A 21,212-nucleotide genomic window follows, 5' to 3' on the forward strand; every position below is an offset into this window, starting at 1 on the left:
CCTGTCAAGTGTGAGGGAAAGGTATCCTTTCAGCGAAGATGTTGTATGTCGGCCAGGCAAGTGGACCACTATGGAGAGAGGTATCCAATATCTGAGGGAATTAGCTGTGCGGGAGATGCTTTATTATGATCCGGACAATGCACAGTTGCCCACAGACCCCGATGAAGTCCAGTGTACCCGACCCATGTGGCGAAAATTTGTACGAAGTGCACCATCATCGTACGCCAACTCATTGGCAGTCATCGACTGGAAAAGTGAAGAGGCACCCACAGTGGACGAAGTGGCTGGCCGACTCCGGCAATATGAAGAGAGCCTTTCTTCCTCCCTCGTCTCGGCTGTGGAGAAACTGTCCCAGGACGTCCGGCAACTCAAAGAGGATATATCTTACTCCCCACCTGCGCAGACCCGTATTGCAGCTGTTAGGAGTAAGCATTTTTCTGCTCCAGAGAGGGGATATGGAGCATACACACCATGAGGTATCCTGTGGTTTTATCTGCGTGACCACTTAGAAGACATGAGGAAATGGGATGGGAAGCCTACCTCAACCCTGCGGGCACGAGTACATGAGCTACAAGGCAAGACAGCTGTACAAAGGGACTCTTCCAGAAAGAATGCCGCTCCAGTTTCCACCCGACAGCCCCCCAGACCAAGTGAAAGGCCCGATCATACTTATGATCCTCTTGAAGGGACTTCTAAGTCCTTTTTGCAAGAGGTGAATAGTGACTATGATGAGCAGGATTAGAGGGGCCCTGCCTCCAGCCAGGTGGAGGAAAGGGACAATAGGGTTTATTGGACTGTGTGGATCCGATGGCCTGGCACATCGGACCCACAAGAGTACAAAGCCCTAGTGGACACTGGTGCACAGTGTACCCTAATGCCATCGAGCTAGGAAGGGGTGGAACCGATATCTATTTCTGGTGTGACGGGGGGATCCCAACAGTTGACTCTGTTGGAGGCTGAAGTAAGTCTAACTGGGAATGAGTGGCAAAAGCACCCCATTGTGACTGGGCCAGAGGCTCCATGCATCCCGGGCATAGATTACCTCTGGAAAGGGTATTTCAAAGACCCAACATGCTACCGGTGGGCTTTTGGAATAGCTGCTTTGGAAGCGGAGGAAATTGAACCATTGTCTAGTTTGCCCGGCCTCTCGGAGGAACCTTCTGTTGTAGGGTTGCTGAGGGTTGAAGAGCAACAGGAGCCGATTGCTACCACAACTGTGCACCGGCGGCAATACCGCACCAACAGAGACTCCCTGGTTCCCATCCATGAGCTAATTCGTCAACTGGAGGGTCAGGGAGTGATCAGCAGAACCCGCTCACCCTTTAACAGTCCCATATGGCCAGTGCGGAAGTCCAATGGAGAGTGGAGGCTAACAGTAGACTATCGTGGCCTGAATGAAGTCACACCACTGATGAGTGCTGCCGTGCCAGACATGTTGGAACTCCAGTACGAACTGGAGTCAAAGGCAGCCAAATGGTATGCCACAACTGATATAGCTAATGCATTTTTCTCGATCCCTTTGGCAGCAGAGTGCAGTCCACAGTTTGCCTTCACTTGGAGGGGTGTCCAGTACACCTGGAATCGACTGCCCCAGGGGTGGAAACACAGCCCCACCATTTGCCATGGACTGATCCAGACTGCACTGGAAAAGGGTGAAGCCCCAGAGCACCTGCAATACATTGATGACATCATTGTATGGGGCAGCTCAGCAGAGGAAGTTTCTGAGAAAGGGAAGAAAATAATCCAAATCCTGCTGCAGGCTGGCTTTGCCATAAAACGAAGTAAGGTGAAGGGGCCTGCGCAGGAAATCCAGTTTTTAGGAATAAGGTGGCACGATGGGCGGCGCCAGATCCCAATGGATATTATCAACAAAATAGCAGCCATGTCTCCACCAACCAACAAAAAGGAGACACAGGCCTTCTTAGGTGTTGTGGGTTTCTGGAGAATGCACATTCCGAATTACAGTCTGAGTGTAAGCCCTCTCTACCACGTAACCTGGAAGAAGAATGATTTCAAATGGGGCCCTGAGCAACGACAAGCTTTTGAACAAATTAAACAAGAACTAGTTCATGCCGTAGCTCTTGGGCCAGTCCGGGCAGGACCAGATGTCAAAAATGTGCTGTACACCGCAGCCGGGGAGAATGGCCCTACCTGGAGTCTCTGGCAGAAAGCACCAGGGGAGACTCGAGGTCGACCCCTGGGGTTTTGGAGTCGGGGATACAGAGGATCCGAGGCCCGCTACACTCCAATGGAAAAGGAGATATTGGCAGCCTATGAAGGGGTTCGAGCTGCTTCAGAGGTGATTGGCACTGAAGCACAGCTCCTCTTGGCACCCCAACTGCCAGTGCCGGGCTGGATGTTCAAAGAGAGGGCCCCCTCTACACACCATGCAACCAATGCTATGTGGAGTAAGTGGGTCGCACTGATTACACAGCGGGCTCGAACAGGAAACCCCAATCATCCAGGAATTCTGGAAGTGATCATGGACTGGCCAGAAGGGAAAGATTTTGGAATGTCGCCAGAGGAGGAGGTGACACGTGCTGAAGAAGCCCCACCGTATAATAAACTAACAGAAGATGAGAAACCATATGCCCTCTTCACTGATGGGTCCTGTCGCATCGTGGGAAAGCATCGAAGGTGGAAGGCCGCTGTATGGAGTCCTACACGGGGAGTTGCAGAAGCTGCTGAAGGAGAAGGTGAATCGAGCCAGTTTGCAGAGGTGAAAGCCGTCCAGCTGGCTTTAGATATTGCTGAAAGAGAAAAGTGGCCAACACCGTACCTCTATACTGACTCATGGATGGTGGCCAATGCCCTGTGGGGGTGGGTACAGCAGTGGAAGTGAAACAACTGGCAACGCAGAGGCAAACCCATCTGGGCTGCCCCATTGTGGCAAGATATCGCTGCCCGGCTAGAGAAGCTGGTTGTAAAGGTACGTCATGTAGATGCCCACATACCCAAGAGTCGGGCCACAGAGGAACATCAGAACAACCAGCAGGTGGATCAGGCTGCCAAGATTGAAGTGGCTCAGGTGGATTTGGACTGGCAGCGTAAGGGTGAATTATTTATAGCTCGGTGGGCCCATGACACCTCAGGCCATCAAGGAAGAGATGCGACATATAGATGGGCCCGTGATCAAGGGGTGGACTTGAGCATGGACGCCATCTCACAGGTCATCCATCAATGTGAAGCATGTGCTGCAATCAGGTAAACCAAGTGGGTAAAGCCTCTGTGGTATGGAGGACAATGATTGAAATATAAATATGGGGAAGCATGGCAAATTGACTACATCACACTCCCACAAACCCACCAAGGCAAGCGTTATGTTCTTACAATGGTGGAAGCAACCACTGGATGGCTGGAAACATATCCTGTGCCCCATGTCACAAAGAGCATGGCATTGAGTGGGTGTATCACATCCCCTGCCATGCACCAGCCTCCAAGAAAATGGAAAGGTACAATGGACTGCCCGCAGCAGGGGGGTTGGAACTAGATGATCTTTAGGGTCCCTTCCAACCCAAACCATTCTATGATTCTATGACTGCTAAAAACTATCCTGAGAGCAACGGGTGGTGGGACCCTCAAACACTGGGACGCACATCTAGCAAAGGCCACCTGGTTGGTTAACACTAGGGGATCTGCCAATCGAGCTGGCCCTGCCCAATCAAAATTTCCACGCCCAGTGGAAGGGGATAAAGTTCCTGTAGTGCCTATGAAAAATATGTTGGGAAAGACAGTTTGGGTTATCCCTGTTTCAGGCAAAGGCAAGCCCATCTGCGGGATTGCTTTTGCTCAGGGACCAGGGTGCACTTGGTGGGTGATGAGAAAGGATGGGGAAGTCCCATGTGTGCCCCAAGGGGATTCGATTTGGGGTGAAAATAGCCAATGAATTAAATTGTATGATGTTCATAGCTATATAGTGTATCAATGGTATGACCATAAGAATCACCCAAAAGTAATGAAGGGTGGACTTTGAACCTGAACAAAGTGCCACGATGATGGAACTAGCACTGACTTCAACTGGTGCCCAGGAACTTCATTGAAAATCACATCTTTGACATCCAGACTGCGAGCATGGACCATACCAGATACACCAGCCGTGAAAACTCCGGATGCAGTGTGCAACAATCCAGCAGCACACACCATTGCTCCTGCCCTGAGAGACTGTAATGACAGATGGAACCCAAAGCCATGGACTAAATGAACTCGACAGATATTTTAGAGCAATGGCCCGTAGAGTAAGGGAATGAGATCTGTGAAATAATCTGGGCATGACGTAGATGGTATGGAATAAGGGGTGGATAATGTCCTGGTTCTGGCGAGGATAGAGTTAATTTCACAAGGAGCCAGGACAGGTGAGCCAAGCTGGCCAGGGGCTATTCCATACCATGTGACATCATGCTCACCATAAAAAGGGGCTAGTCAGGGAGGGGCAGGTTTGTGTGGCTCTGGGACCCGCTGAGCTCTGGTTGGTTGGGTCGTTGGATCAGTAAATTGCTTTCTGTTATCACCCATTGTGAATATCTGTTATCACCCATTGTGAATATCTGTTATCAGTACTGTTGTTGATTGTTTCCCTCTCCCTTGCCATCCCAGTAAACTGTCCTTATCCCAACCCACCAGGCTTTGCCTTTGTTTTTCCATTCTCCTCCTCATCACGCCGAGGGAGGGGTGAGGCATGGTGCTCAGCTGCCGGCTGGGGCTAAACCACGTCAGTAGCATACGCTTGCAGAGCATGTTCTGTTTATGAACGTTTCTCATGCTTTGCTTTGCTTGGCTCTTCCCTCCATTCTCCCGTTTCTTTTCCCCTTACATTTTGTTCATTCAGATTCCTGTCACCTATGCAGTTGCTGCTTTGACATCAGGGAGTTAAAAGTTTGCCTGTCTTCCAGTAGTCTAATTGTCTCCTTGGCCAACTCTTTAATTATGTTTATATCTACATTTTTTGGATCTATCTACAACATTTCTCATAAGATTATCCCTTGTGGAAAGGCAACCTCGTTAGAAGAACTTGTACGTAGCATATGCTTGCAGAGCGTGTTCTGTTTATGAACGTTTCTCACGCTTGACTTTGCTTGCAAACAGGAAAAATCCTTCTGGGCCAGTTCTCTAAGGAAAACAGGTGGGAGATGGTGCAAAGGAGCTGTAACACCCAGCTGCAGAGACTGCACTGTAGAAGTCTGATGTAAGGAAAAGTCACGCAAATCCCAGGGGGACAATGAGAGAAACGGTGGGGTTGGGGAGATGAGGAACAAGGCTGTCCATACAGTGTCAGACCTCAAGGGACTGATTATCTTACGTGTCCAGACCTTATGAGGACACCATCTGGATCAATATCAATTGCAGAATGCTTCTATCACCTCTTCTCTAAATGGAAAAGTTATAAAATACAATCTTTAAAATAAAATGTATTTTTTATTAGGAGTGCTTTAGAATCTTCCTCCTTAACTACACAATGAAATGACTCCAATTACCTGTACAAGTCTTGAAGACTTGAAGAAAATTACAGGAAGATTATTGGCTTGCTAGGACTTTCTGTATTTTAATGAGTCCATGGTGTATTTGGGGTTGAGTCTGTGAACCTCAGATACTGAGAGGAGATTGAAGAGACTGCTCAAGAAGTCAAAGTCAGAAGCGAAACCCAAGGTACCTTGAAGCATTAATGGTCCCCACTGAGGGCCATTACTGACAAAGCCTCCCCGTGGACTCGTTAGAGCAGATAATTGGAGGCCATGACTGCAGGTAGGCAAAGGCAGAGTGCAGGTGGCTGTAATGCTGAGGAAACCCTTGGTTTGTTTCATGAAGCAGAAGGGCCAAGGCCTGACCCCCAGGCCCAGGGAAGGCAGATCCTGTCCCTCACACGTGGCTCAGGGCTCTTCCTGGGGGGAGTCGGGTGTGAGGGTGTCACCGAAATCCAGGAATAAACCTCGTAACACCAATGTAGTGTTAAAAGGCAGGCATTCTTTATCGCAGTGCTGGATGCACGGGGGATAGCTCCACCCAACGTGCATGCCAGGTGATCACCAACACACAAGTCGTATAGAATCAAAATATACATATTCATTATTTTTCCAAGAAAAGGCAGTCCTGTGATAATCATTTCTTAGAATCCATTTCCATATTCTCCTCCCCGTCACGCATGCTCAGTGATTTGAGTCGGTGGTCCTCAAGGGTCCCTGGTGGTCATCAGTGGTCTCGCACCCGTGTCCGCTGGGTGACCCTCTACTTGCAGGCATGCGCAGTATCCTTGTTGTAGGTGCACCTGTCCATAGCAACTTACTTCATAAGATTAATATCTCCAAACCTATTGTTTGGTTTGGTAGGGACTGTGCATGGAACATAGCAGCATTGTACCTTGCCATGGTCAGTTAGCTTCATTACCTATCACCTTGGTTACAAACTAATTATCTCAACCTGATCCTATAGTTTCTGTTTCACGGCCCCTATCCCACGGTTACAAGGGTGAGCAATGCCCAGTGTAGGAAAACTGTGCAACACCCCCAGGCCTCCCCAGGCAGGGGTGAGGAAGAGACAGAGTCCAGAGCATCAAAATAATGTTTTACCTGGTAGGCCCTGGTGACAGAGTGAGCTGCCACAGCCAAGAGGGCAAATACCTCGGTCCTGTTGGGCCTTTCAGCCGTGCCAGAGTCCTTGGCCATCTCTAATGCAGTCTGTCCTACACGTTCCATGCCTGCACCTCTTTCCCTTCAGGCTGCAGACACCCATCTTTATTTCCCACCAAGGTCTCACCTCAGCATTTCTATATCTTCACTGATGTCTCTCTACTCTTGCTGGCTTTTCCTTGAAAGACAAAGCCATGGGCTGATCCAGACACCCTCTGGGTGATCTCTTGCACCCCAAGGCTACCCTTTGAGTGACATTTCTTTTTCAACACAACAAGTCTGAACCTTCCAAGCTGCACTTTGTGACGGTTTGCTTCTCTTCCCACTACCAAGAAAAGCTCCATCATCTCTGAAACCACCCTTCCAGCAGTTTTCAGCTGCTACTGTAGTGCCCTGAACCTCCACTCCACCCAAGTCTCTCAGCTTCTCCACGGAGGCCCCAACCCCCTTTCCTGGCAGATGTCCTCTGGGGCTGCTCCAGTTCTTGCCCACTCCTCCAGGCTGGCAACCCCATGCCCAGGCACACGAGTCCAGATGTGGCTACACCAGCGCTGCGTCAAGGGGGGTGATAACACCCTTGCCTGGGTGGCCACAGTCCTCCTAATACAGTCCTGTGTTCAGTTGGCCTCAGTCACTGTTTATAGTGTTTGCTCCATCAAATGGCATTTTAAATGATACTTCACCGAGTCTGCGTGCCTTTCTTATGGGGGACGTAACAAACCAGAACCTCCAGGTACAAAACAACGACCAAGTCATATGCCTGCTGCTGGCTGTCAGATTCTCAGGCAGAAGTGATGTCATAGGCAACACCACAGCCATGTGTCCGCTGATGGCCAGTCACCGCAAGTGACTGGAGGTTCCAGTGACCTCACACTCACCTCCATGACCATGTGTGTCCTGCTGGCATATGAGCTTCTCAGACATAATTGATGTCATAATGATAGCCAACCCATCAGCCTTCTCTTGGCCTAACAACTGACCAGACAAAAGGAACCTCACCATTATCTTCCAAGCCACATGCCTGATGCTGGCCTTTCAGCTTCTCCAGTAAATGCAGCCAAGCCATGTACCTGCTGCTGGCCCATCAGGTACTCAGGTGGAAAGGACATGACAACCCATATCCAAGCCCTCCTCCTGGATGGGCCTACCAGCAACTTAGGGAAAGGGATTTCCACAATCAACTTGCCAACCACGTGCCTTCTGCTGGCCTGCTGGGGATGCCGGCAGATGTGAGCCTAAAAGCAGATAACCCAGCCATGAGTCAGGGGCTGACCTATCAGCTACTGCAGAAAGAAGGGACCTCACGGTCCCTTTCCCAGCAATGCTCCTGCTGCTGCCCTATCAACTTCAGAGACAGAAGTGACCTCCCAGCTGTGACCTCACAGCCACCTTCACAGCCTTGTGCCTCCTGCTGGCCCCTGAGATCCTGGAGCACAGCTGGCCTCACCACAGCATTCCCACCCATCTCCTCTTTGTGGCCCATGAGCTCATCAGATACAGGTCACCTCACACTCCTCCTCCAACACCAGGCGACTCTTCTGGGACCTCTCAATCCCTGCCCTGTCCAAGGGGCCAGTCAGAGCAAGTTAGGGTGAGGAGGGGCTGAAGGTGAGGGGCTTAGAGCACAGGAGCGAGGGCTGTGGGAGTCAGGTGTTGAGGTTCGGGCTTAGGGATTAGAGCTCACCTTTCAGTCCTGGGGATTAGGCAAAGGCTTAGGGAGAGGGTTTGGTGTTCTGCTGAAGGTGCCTGGTTCACGTGAAGGCTGTGGGCTGGCTTTGTGGGTTAGGGTTTTGTGTAGGGCTGGGGTGAGGGCCAGGCTTAAGGCTAGCGTTTAAATGCTAAGGGTGGAGGCTAGGGGCTAGGGGAAGCAATAGGGTAAGGGTAAGGAGTTATGGGGTTTGGATTTGGGTTAGATGTTAGGTTTGAGGTTAGGGATAGCCTAAGCTCAGTTAGGTCAGTAAGAGTGGTTTACTGTCAGGGTGAGGATTAGCCTTTAGGGGTAGAGTTAGGGCTTAAGGTTACTGGTTAGACACAGTGGAAGGGCTTAACATGAATGTCTTCACCGTCAATGTTTTCACAGCAACATTTCCATAACCTATTTTAACTCTTTAGTGTCTACTGGCCAAGCATGTCTTCCTTCCCCCAAGTCTCCCATTTCTTTTGGCCAGGCTCCTCCTGTCCTCCCCAAATGCGTCATCTTGTTGGGGGCCTCTTTCTGATGAAACCCATGAGCTCAGAGTATCTCTCTCCCTGCTGCTGACCAGCCAGAAGTGACCTCACAGCCAGCATCCAAGGGGGCACATTGTGCTGCTGCGCTTGAGAGGCCTCTTCACTGCCCACCCAGCAGCACTGGGGGAAGGTGATGCCCTGCACCATCCCAGAGGTTCCCTGCCTGCAAACCCGCTCATGCATCCGTAGGATTCCTGCGTCACTTTTCCCACAGGGGTGCTTCAGTTACCACAGGGCTTCTTGGCTGCAGTGGCCACCTCTGTGCGGACAACTGCATTAAGTGCGGAATGTAAATGTTAGACAAAAGTTGAAGGCTATGCAGAAAAAGAAATCTATGTAACAGCTGACAAAGTCTTCATTTCCAGCTTTTAATGATTTGGTATGAAATTTTACTGATCGCTGACCAATGCTGCTAGTATCTGGCTCCTCCTCAGACTTTGTACCACTGACAGAATTTGTTCCTGATCCTGGCCAGTCAACTTCCCACCCACCACATCGTCCACTTCTTCAGTCCAGATGTTAACAACCTGCTCTAAGGAGACTATGGGAAAGCACATCCAAGAAGGTGCAAAAGTCCAGGCACACAGCATGCCCTTTGCTCCCCTCCCACATGGGCTCAGCAATCCTCTTCTGTCCAACAAGTGATGGAGGTGGCTGCAAGTGCATGCGCCCTGTCACCTTCCCAGGAAGTGAGGTGAAGCTGACCAACTTGCAACACTCCCAGTCCTCCTTCTTGCCCTTCTTGAAGATGGGTTTGATATTTGCCTTTTCTGAGGACCTTGGAACCTCCCTGATCTCTCTGCACCTTCCGAGATGCTTGAGAGGCCTCGTGATGACACCAGCCAGTTGCACCAGCACCTCTCTGCTCCTTCTCACACCGAAAGCCTTCTTCATAGCCAACACGTCCATAGGAGCTCCCAGGACATGGCACACACCAGTCCAGGTCCTCTGGATGGGTTCAAAAGAGAACCAGAAGTGATTTCTTCCTAAAGGCCCACCACTCCAATGGGTTCTCTCTGCTGCTGACAGCTTTCCTGAGCGTTTTTCTCAGTGTTTCCCTCCTGCAACTTCTCTGGTCCACAGGCTGTAGATGAAGAGATTGACCAGGGATGTGAGGATGGTGTAGAAAAAGGGCTTTGTCAAACTGTCTCAGGAGGGCTGTTCTGGGCATCACACACCCAAGAAAGTGAGTGTCGTAGAAAACAGTGGCACTATTGAGGTGAGAGGAACAGGTGCAGAAGGCTTTCTGGCTGCCCACGTTGGATGGGAGAGCTGCCCCAGGGTGGCAGCTCTGATGCACACGGGAAGGGAAGGATGGGATCGAAAAAGCAGGCGATGAAAGCAAAGAGCATGAGTGTCGCAGTGTCACTGCGTGAGAGCTCCAGCAAGGGGGTGAAATCACAGCAGAAGTGGTCCGCGCCACTGCAGCCACAGAACTACATCTGGCACACAACTGAGCTGCTTGCTGTAGATGACAGAAGTCACCCTAGCGAAGGGGCAGCTGCCCTCTGCAGACAGACCTGCCAGTTCATGAGTCTTGTAGAGAGCAGGGGGTGGCACACAGCCCAGTACTGATGGTAGGATGTGCTCACCAGTAGTAAACACTCTGTACATGCAAAAGGTGCAGAAAACAGTACACTAACACCGTGATGAGCAGAGATGGTGCTGTGCCCAGTCATGAAGCTGGCTATCAGCTGGGGCAGGGGGGTGGTGCAGTAGCAGGTCTCCAGGGAAGACAGATGCCTCAAAAAGAAGCCCATGGGGGTGTGCAGATGCTGCTTTGCCACCATCCGCATGATGATGAGGGTTCTCCCAGGCACAAACACCACGCAGGTCATGAGAGAGAGGAGGAAGACAGTTGTCTAAGGGCTGGGAACATTCCCCATTCCATAGGTATGAGGGACTCCATGACTGCCCCATTGCCCTTTCTCTGTGGAGGGTTTTTGGTCTTTCATTTGCTCTCTAACTTTGTAGGGAACTTGCAAGGAAGATCATTTGGTTTGGTTTTCATTGCTTGGGTCTCAAACAGACAAGTCCCTGCAAGTACATTTATTTTGTATAATTAAAGAAGGAGTATAGCTCCTTGTTCAGACAGTTGCTGGGTCCCACGAGTGAGGTAGATAAGTAGAAGTGGGGTGTCCACGTTTCTTTGTGGACAACATGATCACAGTAAAAAAAGCAAGAAAAGAAAACAACTGACCCAACAACAATGACAACAACAAAAACTAATGCAGAAAGACTGGGCCTGTAAGGAGTTACATTATGAGTCACATGCTGAAGAAGGTGGACACCTTACAGCTTCTGGACAAAATTCAGTCCTCAGTTTCCACACTGCTTCCTTGAGCTCCTGGTTCCTCATGCTGTAGATGAGGGGGTTGACAGCTGGAGGTCCCACCGAGTACAGAACTGACACCACCAGATCCAGGGTTGCGGAGGAGACAGAGGAGGGCTTCAGGTGGGCAAACATGGCAGTGCTGAGAAACAGGGAGACCACGGCCAGGTGAGGGAGGCACGTGGAAAAGGCTTTGTGCCGTCCCTGCTCAGAGGGGATCCTCAGCACGGCCCTGAAGATCTGCACATAGGACACCACAATGAAAACAAAACAACCAAAGACTAAACAGGCACTAACCACAATTAGCCCAACTTCCCTGAGGTAGGCATCTGAGCAGGAGAGCTTGAGGATCTGGGGGATTTCACAGAAGAACTGGTCCACAGCATTGCCGTGGCAGAGGGGTAGGGAAAATGTATTGGCCGTGTGCAGCAGAGCATAGAGAAACCCACTGCCCCAGGCAGCTGCTGCCATGTGGGCACAAGCTCTGCTGCCCAGGAGGGTCCCGTAGTGCAGGGGTTTGCAGATGGCAACGTAGCGGTCGTAGGCCATGACAGTGAGAAGACAATACTCTGCTGACATCAAAAAGAGAAAGAAAAAGAGCTGGGCAGCACATCCTGTGTAGGAGATGGCCCTGGAGTCCCAGAGGGAATTGGCCATGGCTTTGGGGAGAGTGGTGGAGATGCAGCCAAGGTCGAGGAGGGAGAGGTTGAGGAGGAAGAAGTACATGGGGGTGCGGAGGTGGTGGTCACAGGCTATGGCAGTGATGATGAGGCCGTTTCCCAGGAGGGCAGCCAGGTAGATGCCCAGGAAGAGCCCGAAGTGCAAGAGCTGCAGCTCCCGTGTGTCTGTGAACGCCAGGAGGAGGAACTGGGTGATGGAGCTGCTGTTGGACATTTCCTTCATCTGGGCATGGGGACCTTTTCAAGGAGGATAAGGCAGTGACAAGTTAGAGCATTCTTCTCTGAGCAAAACCTAGTGCATTTCTCACAGAAACTCCACTGAAACTGCCTCCCCTCCTTCAGGAAGACCTTTGGCAGGTCCCTCTCATCAGCTGTGGTTGGTGCTGGCTGAGGGTGCCGCAGGTAGCTGGGGGCTCTGCTGGGGGCTCTGCAGGAATCAGTTCATCCCTACAGCAATAGCTAAACAGGAACTCGGGGTCACATAAGATCAAATCCCCTCGTGATATCAAAGGACTTTTCAGTATTGTCCCTCCCAATTCACCTGACCGCAGAGCAGAGTTGAGGGGAATTTGCTTTGTGTATTTTGTTCTAGTTGCCCCACCACACCTGAGGAGCACCTGTGAGCACTGCCACTTCTGCTGCACTCCAGGTGCAATCTTGTGGGTCCTGGCAGGCAAAGGGACAGTGCCTTTGTGCAGAGTGAGGACAGTCAGTCTGTCCATCAGCCCTGGTCTCTGCTGCCATGTGCGGGCAGTTCTTTGAGCTGGGGGATGATTGCCCCCAGACGTTCTCCAGAGCAGGAACTGGACGTTGCTGAGAGCAGAGGAATCCAGTTCCCAAGTGCAATCTCCAAACCCCTCACCCCGTCTCATCGTACCTGAGGAGGATCTCAGCTCTGCCCTCCCGGCCAGGGACACAGAGGGCTCAGTGCAGCTGCCCGTGCACAACCGCCCAGCAGCATTCCCATGGCCTTAGCACTGAGGTGTCTTCTCCATGGGGCTCCTTCATAACACACACCTGCCACAGGAGAGCTGTGCCCTTGTTCAAGCACAGGATACCACCCAGCAGGGAAACAAGGAGGGAAACAAACCCTGAAGCTGGGGTGTCCTGAAGGGAGAGTTTTCCCTTTTGTATCACTGGGAGCCGGGGGATTAGGAGGGGATTGGGACACTTTACTCCCATGGACAAATCCGTGTGCCAAGACCCCCAGGGCTGGTCTCTGAGTGCATCTGAATGCCACCCCCCATCCCAGTCCAGTGACAGGAACAAGAGGAGCAGAGAACAGAGGGGGAAAATGGACAAATGCCACAGTGCTGCTGCCGACGGAGGCAGGACAGGGACAGACGGTCGGGTATGTGATAATTTCTCCTCTTCAGGGCTGAGGTCATTGAGAAGATGACCGAGTCCCCATGGCTGTAAGGGCAGAGGCTATGCTGGGTGGGAGAGAAGAGCAAGGTTTTTCTCTGGTGAAGGCTTCTGCACTACCAGGGATGGCAGGGAGGTGCCAGAATCCTCCCTCCCACGACGTTTCTGGGAGCAGCTCCCTCTCCCTCCCTGCCCATTTCTCTACTGCCTGGAGTAGTCCCTGCTGGGAGCTGCTTCTCTGCCTCCATGCTTCTCCCCTGTCAGTGCTCACAGTCCCCATGCCACCGGCTGTGTGCTCAGCTCTGCCCTGCAGACACCTCCTGGTAGCCAGGCACTGCCCAGGGGCATCCCTGTGTGTGCAGTTGTTAAAGAGCAGCTCAGGAAATGCTAACAAGAAGTGGGGTCTCAGTGCCCTCTCTAGAACAGAGAAATAATTCCAGGCTCCTGCTGCCCAACCAGGCTACCAAGCCCTGGGCACCCGTGGCTGCACATCTGGCTTCACACCCCTGCAGCCATCCCTAGGAGAAGGCAGCAATTACCCCCTGTCTCTCCGATGGTGCAGCAGGGAAGCCCTGCTCTGGAGCACAGCCTCCTCCTCTACATTAGAGAAACTGACAGAGTCCTCCTGACAGAGCCCATAAACTGTCAGATGTACCAGTTGTAGGAGATCCCTCCAGGAACTGAAGCTGCGTTGCCCTGCAGCCAGAGACTTACCACGTAGAGGGCTGTGAAGATTTCTCCCTCAGTGAGCTCTCAGCATCCTCCCGCTCCCAACTGCCTTGAAGCTCTCTCTGCCTCGCAGGTCTCCTCTTGGGGCCCGCAGGCAGTGCACTCAGCCCTGATCCTGGGCAGAGCTGTCTCTCTGCAGCGCTGCCTGCTTGCCAGGAGCTCCCTCCATCCCAGGAGCCCAGCCCAGCTCAGCAGCAGAGGACCAGCCCAAGGCAGCACTTTCTCTGCCCCCTCTGGGCTCCCTCAGAGAATGTCCCTGGGGCTCCAGGGGAACCTGCTGTGAAACAGGCTGAAGCAATCTCTGATGTTCTCTCCTGCAGCAGGGGAGAGAGACTTCATTCCAGCAGTGTCATTTCTGCCATCTGAAAAAGAGTGATGTCCAAGCATCACCTGTTCATTGTCCCATCTTTGGACAGGACATCCAGGCAGGGACAGGGAATGATCTCGTTCACCACTGCCGAGGGAAGGGATTCAGTCCCCATTCCATGTTTCTAGTCCTGGGGCTAGAAGTGGACCCAGGTGCCCCCCACGCACAGCACAAACCCACCGGAGGTGGGATTCCTCTGGCCTCAGTTCAGGAGTGCACACAATAGGCACCTGCTTGCGAGCTCCTTGTCTCAGCTCCCGTGCTAATTAATGGGGACGGAGGCCAGGAGTGACGTGTTCAGAGGCAAAGACCTGGTGACACTTGAAGTGCCAGAGGTGGTGCAAGACACGTGGAGCTGGCTGGAAGATCTAGTGGGGCCATGCTGAGAGACAGGGCAGCATCTCGGGTCATCATCATCATGGAGGCTGGAGGGGAATCTCTTTGGCCAATGGAAATGACATCAGATGCCCACGTTTAGGATGATAGAACGTGTTTCTATTTGTTATGTCCTGGGCAGCCTACGCAGGGATTCCTCTGATGAGATGGAGTCATGTAGCATAGGGAGAGCCAAGTTCCTCTCTGCCTTTTCATCAGCCAGCTTTACTAGATCTCCACTGAGTATAATCATAGAATCATAGCATGGTTTGGGTTGGAAGGAACCTCAAAGATCATCTAGTTCCACCCCCCCTGCTGCAGGCAGGGACACCCTCCACTAGACCACATTGCCCAAAGCATCATCCAACCTGGTCTTAAACACTTCCAGGGATGGGGTATCCACAACCTCTCTGGGCAACCTGTTCCAGTGCCTCACCACTCTAACGGTAAAGAATTTCTTTCTAATATCTAATCTAAATCGACCCTCCTTCAGCTTAAACCCATTACCCCTTGTCCTGTCACTACACTCCCTCATAAACAGTCCCTCACCATCCTTCCTGTAGGCTCCCTTCAGAACCTGGTAAGCCACAATTAGATCTCCCCGGAGCCGCCTTTTCTCCAGGCTGAACAATCCCAACTCTCTCAGCCTGTCCTCATAGGAGAGGTGCTCCAGCCCTCTGATCAGCTTCATGGCCTCCTCTGGACTCACTCCAACAGCTCAATGTCTCTCCTGTACTGGGGCCCCCAGAGCTGGACACAGTACTCCAGGTGGGGTCTCACAAGAGCGGAGTAGAAGGGCAGGATCACCTCCCTTGACCTGCTGGTCACGCTGCTGGTGATGCAGCCCAGGACATGGTTGGCTTTCTGGGCTGCAAGCGCACACTGCCGGCTCATGTTGAGCTTCTCATCAATCAACGACCTCAAGTCCTTTTCCTCAGGGCTGCTCTCAATCCATTCCTCGCCCAGCCTATAGTCATGCTTGGGATTGCACCAACCCACGTGCAGGACCTTAGCCTTGTTGAACTTCATGCGGTTCACACGGGCCCACCTCTCCAGCCTGTCAAGGTCCCTCTGGATGGCATCCCTTCCCTCCAGCGTGTCGACCACACCACACAGCTTGGTGTCGTCGGCAAACTTGTTGAGGGTGCACTCGATCCCACCGTCCATGTCACCGACAAAGATATTCAACAGTGCCGGTCCAAGTACCGACCCCTGAGGAACACCACTCATCACCGTTCTCCACTTGGACATTGAGCCGTTGACCACAACTCTTTGAGTGCAACCATCCAGCCAATTCCTTATCCACCGAGTGGTCCATCCATCGAATCCGTGTCTCTCCAATGTAGAGACAAGGATGTCGTGTGGGACAGTGTCAAATGCCTTGCCCAAGTCCAGGCAGATGACGTCAGTTGCCCTTCCCTTATCCACGGACACTGTAACCCCATCATAGAAGGTCACCAAGTTTGTCAGGCACAATTTGCCCCTAGTAAGGCCATGTTGGCTGTCACCAATCACCTCCTTGTTTTCCATGTGCCTGAGCATCGTCTCCAGGAGGGTCTGCTCCATGATCTTGCCAGGCATAGAGATGAGACTGACCAGCCTGTAGTTCTCTGGGTCTTCCTCTTTACCCTTCTTAAAAATGGGGGTTATGTTGCCCCTCTTCCAGTTGGCGGGAACTTCGCCAGACTGCCAGGACTTCTCAAACATGAGGGAGAGTGGCCTGGCCACTTCACCTGCCGGTTCCCTCAAGATGCAAGTCATCAGGTCCCATGGACTTGTGCACCTTCAGGTTCCTTAGATATTCTCGAACCTGATCTTCTCCTACAGTGGGTGGTTCTTCATTCTCCCAGTCCCTGCCTTCTGTGACCTGGGCAGTGTGGCTCAAGCATTTGCTAGTGAAGACTGAGGCAGAGAAGTCGTTGAGTACCTCAGCCTTCTCCATATCCTGGGTAACCAGTTCACCCATTTCATTCTGGAGGGGACCCACATTTTCCCTCGTCCTCCTCTTATCACTGACATACCTATAGAAGCTTTTCTTGTTGTCCTTGACGTCCCTGGCCAGACTAATTTCTATCAGGCCTTTGGCTTTCCTAACCTTTTCTGCGGTTCAGGGCTAAAGCATGTGCCCTGTGTGGCGAGGCTGAGGGATGTGGGTTTCTTCAACCTGGTGAACCTCCTCCAGTGAGGGTCATCATCCAAAAGGGGTAACCTCCCGAGAAATATTTTAGAGAGATAGATGCGAAATGAGAGATATAAAGAGAATGAAGGAGTGGGCTGAAGAGATAACTAGACTGCTGAAAGACAAGGGCAGGCCTCTAACTCCCTGAAGCTCAAAGCAGCACCTGGGTAGTTGAGAGGGATCTGACTGAGCAAGGAGTAAGGAGAGGGGGAGACTGGAGAGCAACAGGAAGGGCATAGGTCCAGATAGCCTGCTGAGAAATGCCTTTAGACCTAGTCATTTTGTCAGCAGAGGTGGCAAGATTCAGGAGATTAAATACACAGGATCATGGACAAAGTACTGGCAGTCCAAGTACAGGGGAAGATCAAGATTTCTTCTTCTGCAATTAATTCAAGGACTTTTCTGCTTCTCACACCAAACCACCAGAGGGTAGGCTAGGGGTGCAGAGGAATTTGGGAGGGGACACAGCCGGGACAGCTGACCCCAACTGACCAAAGTGATGGCAGGACCAGTGGGTGTCTCCAATGGCACAAAGGGCAGGGGAGGGCTGCACTAGATCCATCCCATGGGCTTTCCAAGAGAGTGTCCTGAACCACTCTCCAGTCCCATGTCCCTTTGGCTGCAAGCTCCTCACAGCCTCTCCTGGCATTGCAGGGCCCTTGTCATCCCATGGTCTCCTCAGGCTCACCTTTTCCAGTGGGACACATTACCTTGGATGGTCACTCATTTTATGAGTTGCCCACCCAGGCTCACGCACTGTCCCTGGAGATCCCCTGACTTCTGGCAGCTCCCGATTCCTCTCCAGGATGGCATCTGCCATCAGCCCCGCTGCAGGTGGGACAGTGCCCGGCAGATAAGTCAAAGACCAGTTGTTGTCTGCTTAGGCATGTGTGCCATGGTTTAACCCTGTCCGGCAACTGAGCCCCATACAGATGCTTGCTCCCTCCCCACCTCCCCCGGCGGGATGGGGGAGACAATATGAAGAGTAAAAGAGAAAACTCGTGGGTTGAGATAAAGACAGTTTAGTAGGTAAAGCAAAAGCTGCACAATCCAGAAAAGCAAAACAAGGAATTAATTCACCGCTTCCCATCAGCAGGCAGGTGGTCAGCCATCTCCAGGAAAGCAGAGCCCCATCACGCAGAATGGTTACTTGGAAAGACAAACACTATCACTCCAAATGTCCCCTTCCTCCTTCTTCTTCCGCCAGTTTACATGCTGAGCATGGTGTCATACGATATGGAATATTCCTTTGGTCAGTCGGGGTCAGTTGTCTCGGCTGTCTTCCTTCCCAACATCTTATGCACCCCAACCTACTCGCTGGTGGGCTGGTGTGAGAAGCAGAAAAGGCCTTGACTCCATGTAAGCCCTGCTCAGCAATAACAAAACCATCCCTGTATTATCAACACTGTCTTCAGCACAAATCCAAACCACAGCCCCATCCTAGCTACTATGGAGAAAATTAACTCTACCCCAGGCAAAACCAGCACAATGTGCCACCAAGAAGGGAACTCTGGGTCCAGCCCTTGGTCCCTAACAGATCATCCTGGGACTCTGAGTTTGTCCTTGTGTATCTATCAAGAAACCCAGAACATCAAGAGGCCTTTTCAGGGAACAGCTCCTTGGGTGTATTCCTGGAACCAGCTTTGGAACCTGCTCTTCCGACCCTGCCCTGAGGAGCCCCTCTGGTCACGGTGGGGATAGTAGGGACGCCAGCTCTGACACAGTGGTGCACATTACCTGCTCCTGCCTGCAGCCACAGGGATGCCCCTGAGGAGACAACAGGACTGTCTCTCCTTACACAAGACTCTAGGGCTAACACAAATACAAGGGCACAGCAGGACAACGTGGCAGTGAGGAGAGATCCGCACTGAAAAGATCACATCCTGCTGTTGTCCATGGCCGTGGCTCCAGGGAAGCAGCAGCCCTGACTGGCACCTGGCAGAAAGGGTCTGTGCACTGAGGCAGGGAGGAGCAACCCCAAGGGCCACTGGGGCTGCTCTTCCATGAAGCAGCTGAGCTCCTGGCTCCAAAAGCCCTCCTGCATATTGGCGCTGCACCCCCAGCTCCAGAGGAGATAAAAGAGATGGGAGCTGAGACAAATCATTGTTCTGCTGATTTCTTTATTGAGTTTGCCTTCACAGGGAGCCTGACACCACATGTACATGATGTCTTTGGGTCAGAAGAAAAGAAGTAGGAGGCCAAGAATGGAAGTCTTGAAAGGGAAATAATATCATCAGGAGTACAAACAAAGGAAAAAAATCCACAGCAAAAAACTACAGATATGAAGAAAATATAGTCATGGCTTTCCTTGAGATAGCCTGGAAGTCCTATGAAGACGATGGGCACCTTATGGATGCTGAAGGAGCATGTATTCAAACAGATTCCTCAAGGCATCCTTTAGTTCCTTGTTCCTCATGCTGTAGATGAGGGGGTTCACAGCTGGAGGTACAACCGAGTACAGAAGTGACACCACCAGGTCCAACGATGGGAAGGAGATGGAGGGGGGCTTCAGGTAGGCAAACGTGCCAGTTGTGAGAAACAGGGAAACCACGGCCAGGTGAGGGAGGCACGTGGAAAAGGCTTTGTGCCGTCCCTGCTCAGAGGGGATCCTCAGCACAGCCCTGAAGATCTGCACATAGGACACCACAATGAAAACAAAACACCCAAAGAGTAAAATGCCACTAACCATGAGAAGCCCAGCTTCCCTGAGGTAGGCATCTGAGCAGGAGAGCTTGAGGATCTGGGGGATTTCACAGAAGAACTGGTCCACAGCGTTGCCATGGCAGAGGGGTAGGGAAAATGTATTGGCCGTGTGCAGCAGAGCAGTGAGAAACCCACTGCCCCAGGCAGCTGCTGCCATGTGGGCACAAGCTCTGTTGCCCAGGAGGGTCCCGTAGTGCAGGGGTTTGCAGATGGCAACGTAGCGGTCGTAGGCCATGATGGTGAGAAGACAACACTCTGCTGACAAGAAAAGGAGAAAGAAAAAGACCTGTGTAGCACACCCCAAGTAGGAGATGGCCCTGGTGTCCCACAGGGAGTTGTCCATGGCTTTGGGGAGAGTGGTGGAGATGGAGCCCAGGTCGAGGAGGGAGAGGTTGAGGAGGAAGAAGTACATGGGGGTGTGGAGGTGGTGGTCACAGGCTACAGTGGTGAAGATGAGGCCGTTTCCCAGGAGGGCAGCCAGGTAGATGCCCAGGAAGAGCCAGAAGTGCAAGAGCTGCAGCCCCCGTGTATTTGTGAGTGTCAGAAGGAGAAACTGGGTGATGGAGCTCCTGTTGGACATCTGAATCCTTGGGGCACAAGGACCTTACGAAGCACGAAGAGGCAGTGACATGTCAGGACAGACTTCTCTAAGCAAAACCTGTCCTATTCCCTACGCCTCCCATCCCGGATCCCATCTTTCCATTAAAAACTTCCACAGCTCCCTGGCTTGAGTTCTGGTTGGTGCTGGCTTGGGGTGCAATGGGCAGCAGGGAACTCTTCTGTGGATGAATCAGTTCTGCTGTGCACCAAGAGACAAAAAGGAACCATGAGGGAGTGATCTCTGATTAAATCCACTCATGACATTCAAGATCTCTTCAGCATTGTTCCTCCCCGTTCACCTGTCTGCAGAGCAAAGCTGCAAGGGTTTTTGTTTATTTTGTTCCTGTTTCCCCATTCACATCTGGGGAGAGTTTTTTGAAGGCAGACATCCCTGGCACTTCTGCTCCACTACAAGTGCTATGCTGAGAGCCCTGGGAGGCCAAGGGACAGACCCTCAGTGCGCAGGTCGGAGAGCCAGTCTGTCTATCAGTCTTGCTGTCAGCTGCCTTTGGCTCACACCTCTTTGCGCCAGAGGATGATGACACTCAGCCGTTCCCCTGAAATAAAATTGGATACCGCTGAGAGCAGGGGAATCTAGTTTCAAAGTTTAGGTGATCTCCATACTCCCTTCCCCAGGGAAGAGCTCTTCACTTCTGGAAACCCTGAAGATGGGGTGTCCTTAACAGAGAGTCAGGTTTATCCCCACCCCAGGACTGCATTGCCCTGAGACTGACAGGTTTGAAGGGGGCTTGGGCACCTTGCTCCCATGGACCCATCTGCAGGGCAGGACCTGCAGGGTCGGTTGCTGAGCTGCTGCTGCTGCTGCAAACCCCATCCCCAGAGAGCCTGAACACAAGAGCAGCAGCAGCAGGGGCGGGTGGAGAAAGAAGGAGAAATGCCACAGCACTTCTCTGAAGGGAGGCAAGGCCAGGGAGGGACAGACAGGCACTCAGGAGAGTAAGTCTCCTCTGCTGGAGCCATGGCTACAGAGGAGGCTGCTCCTGCCCTGGACCCCATGGCCTCGAGGGCAGAG

General features: G+C 52.1%; 2 protein-coding genes across 2 annotated transcripts; both read right to left on the bottom strand.

Moving 5' to 3' along the window:
* Positions 1–9,078: 9,078 nt before the first annotated feature.
* On the bottom strand, positions 9,079–12,090 carry LOC129200575 (olfactory receptor 14A16-like; the record flags this gene model as incomplete). The annotated part of the gene is made up of 2 exons (XM_054811892.1): positions 11,180–12,090; positions 9,079–9,163 (listed from the first exon to the last, which is right to left on the bottom strand). Coding segments are annotated over exons 1-2 (990 nt in total), but the record flags the coding sequence as incomplete, so codon positions are not given.
* A 7,133-nt stretch (positions 12,091–19,223) lies between these two features.
* On the bottom strand, positions 19,224–20,060 carry LOC129200577 (olfactory receptor 14A16-like; the record flags this gene model as incomplete). The annotated part of the gene is made up of 1 exon (XM_054811894.1): positions 19,224–20,060. A coding segment is annotated over one exon (837 nt), but the record flags the coding sequence as incomplete, so codon positions are not given.
* Between the last annotated feature and the right edge of the window lie 1,152 nt (positions 20,061–21,212).

This window comes from Grus americana, unplaced genomic scaffold (assembly GCF_028858705.1).
Source record: "Grus americana isolate bGruAme1 unplaced genomic scaffold, bGruAme1.mat scaffold_324, whole genome shotgun sequence".
Taxonomy (NCBI): Eukaryota; Metazoa; Chordata; class Aves; order Gruiformes; family Gruidae; genus Grus; species Grus americana.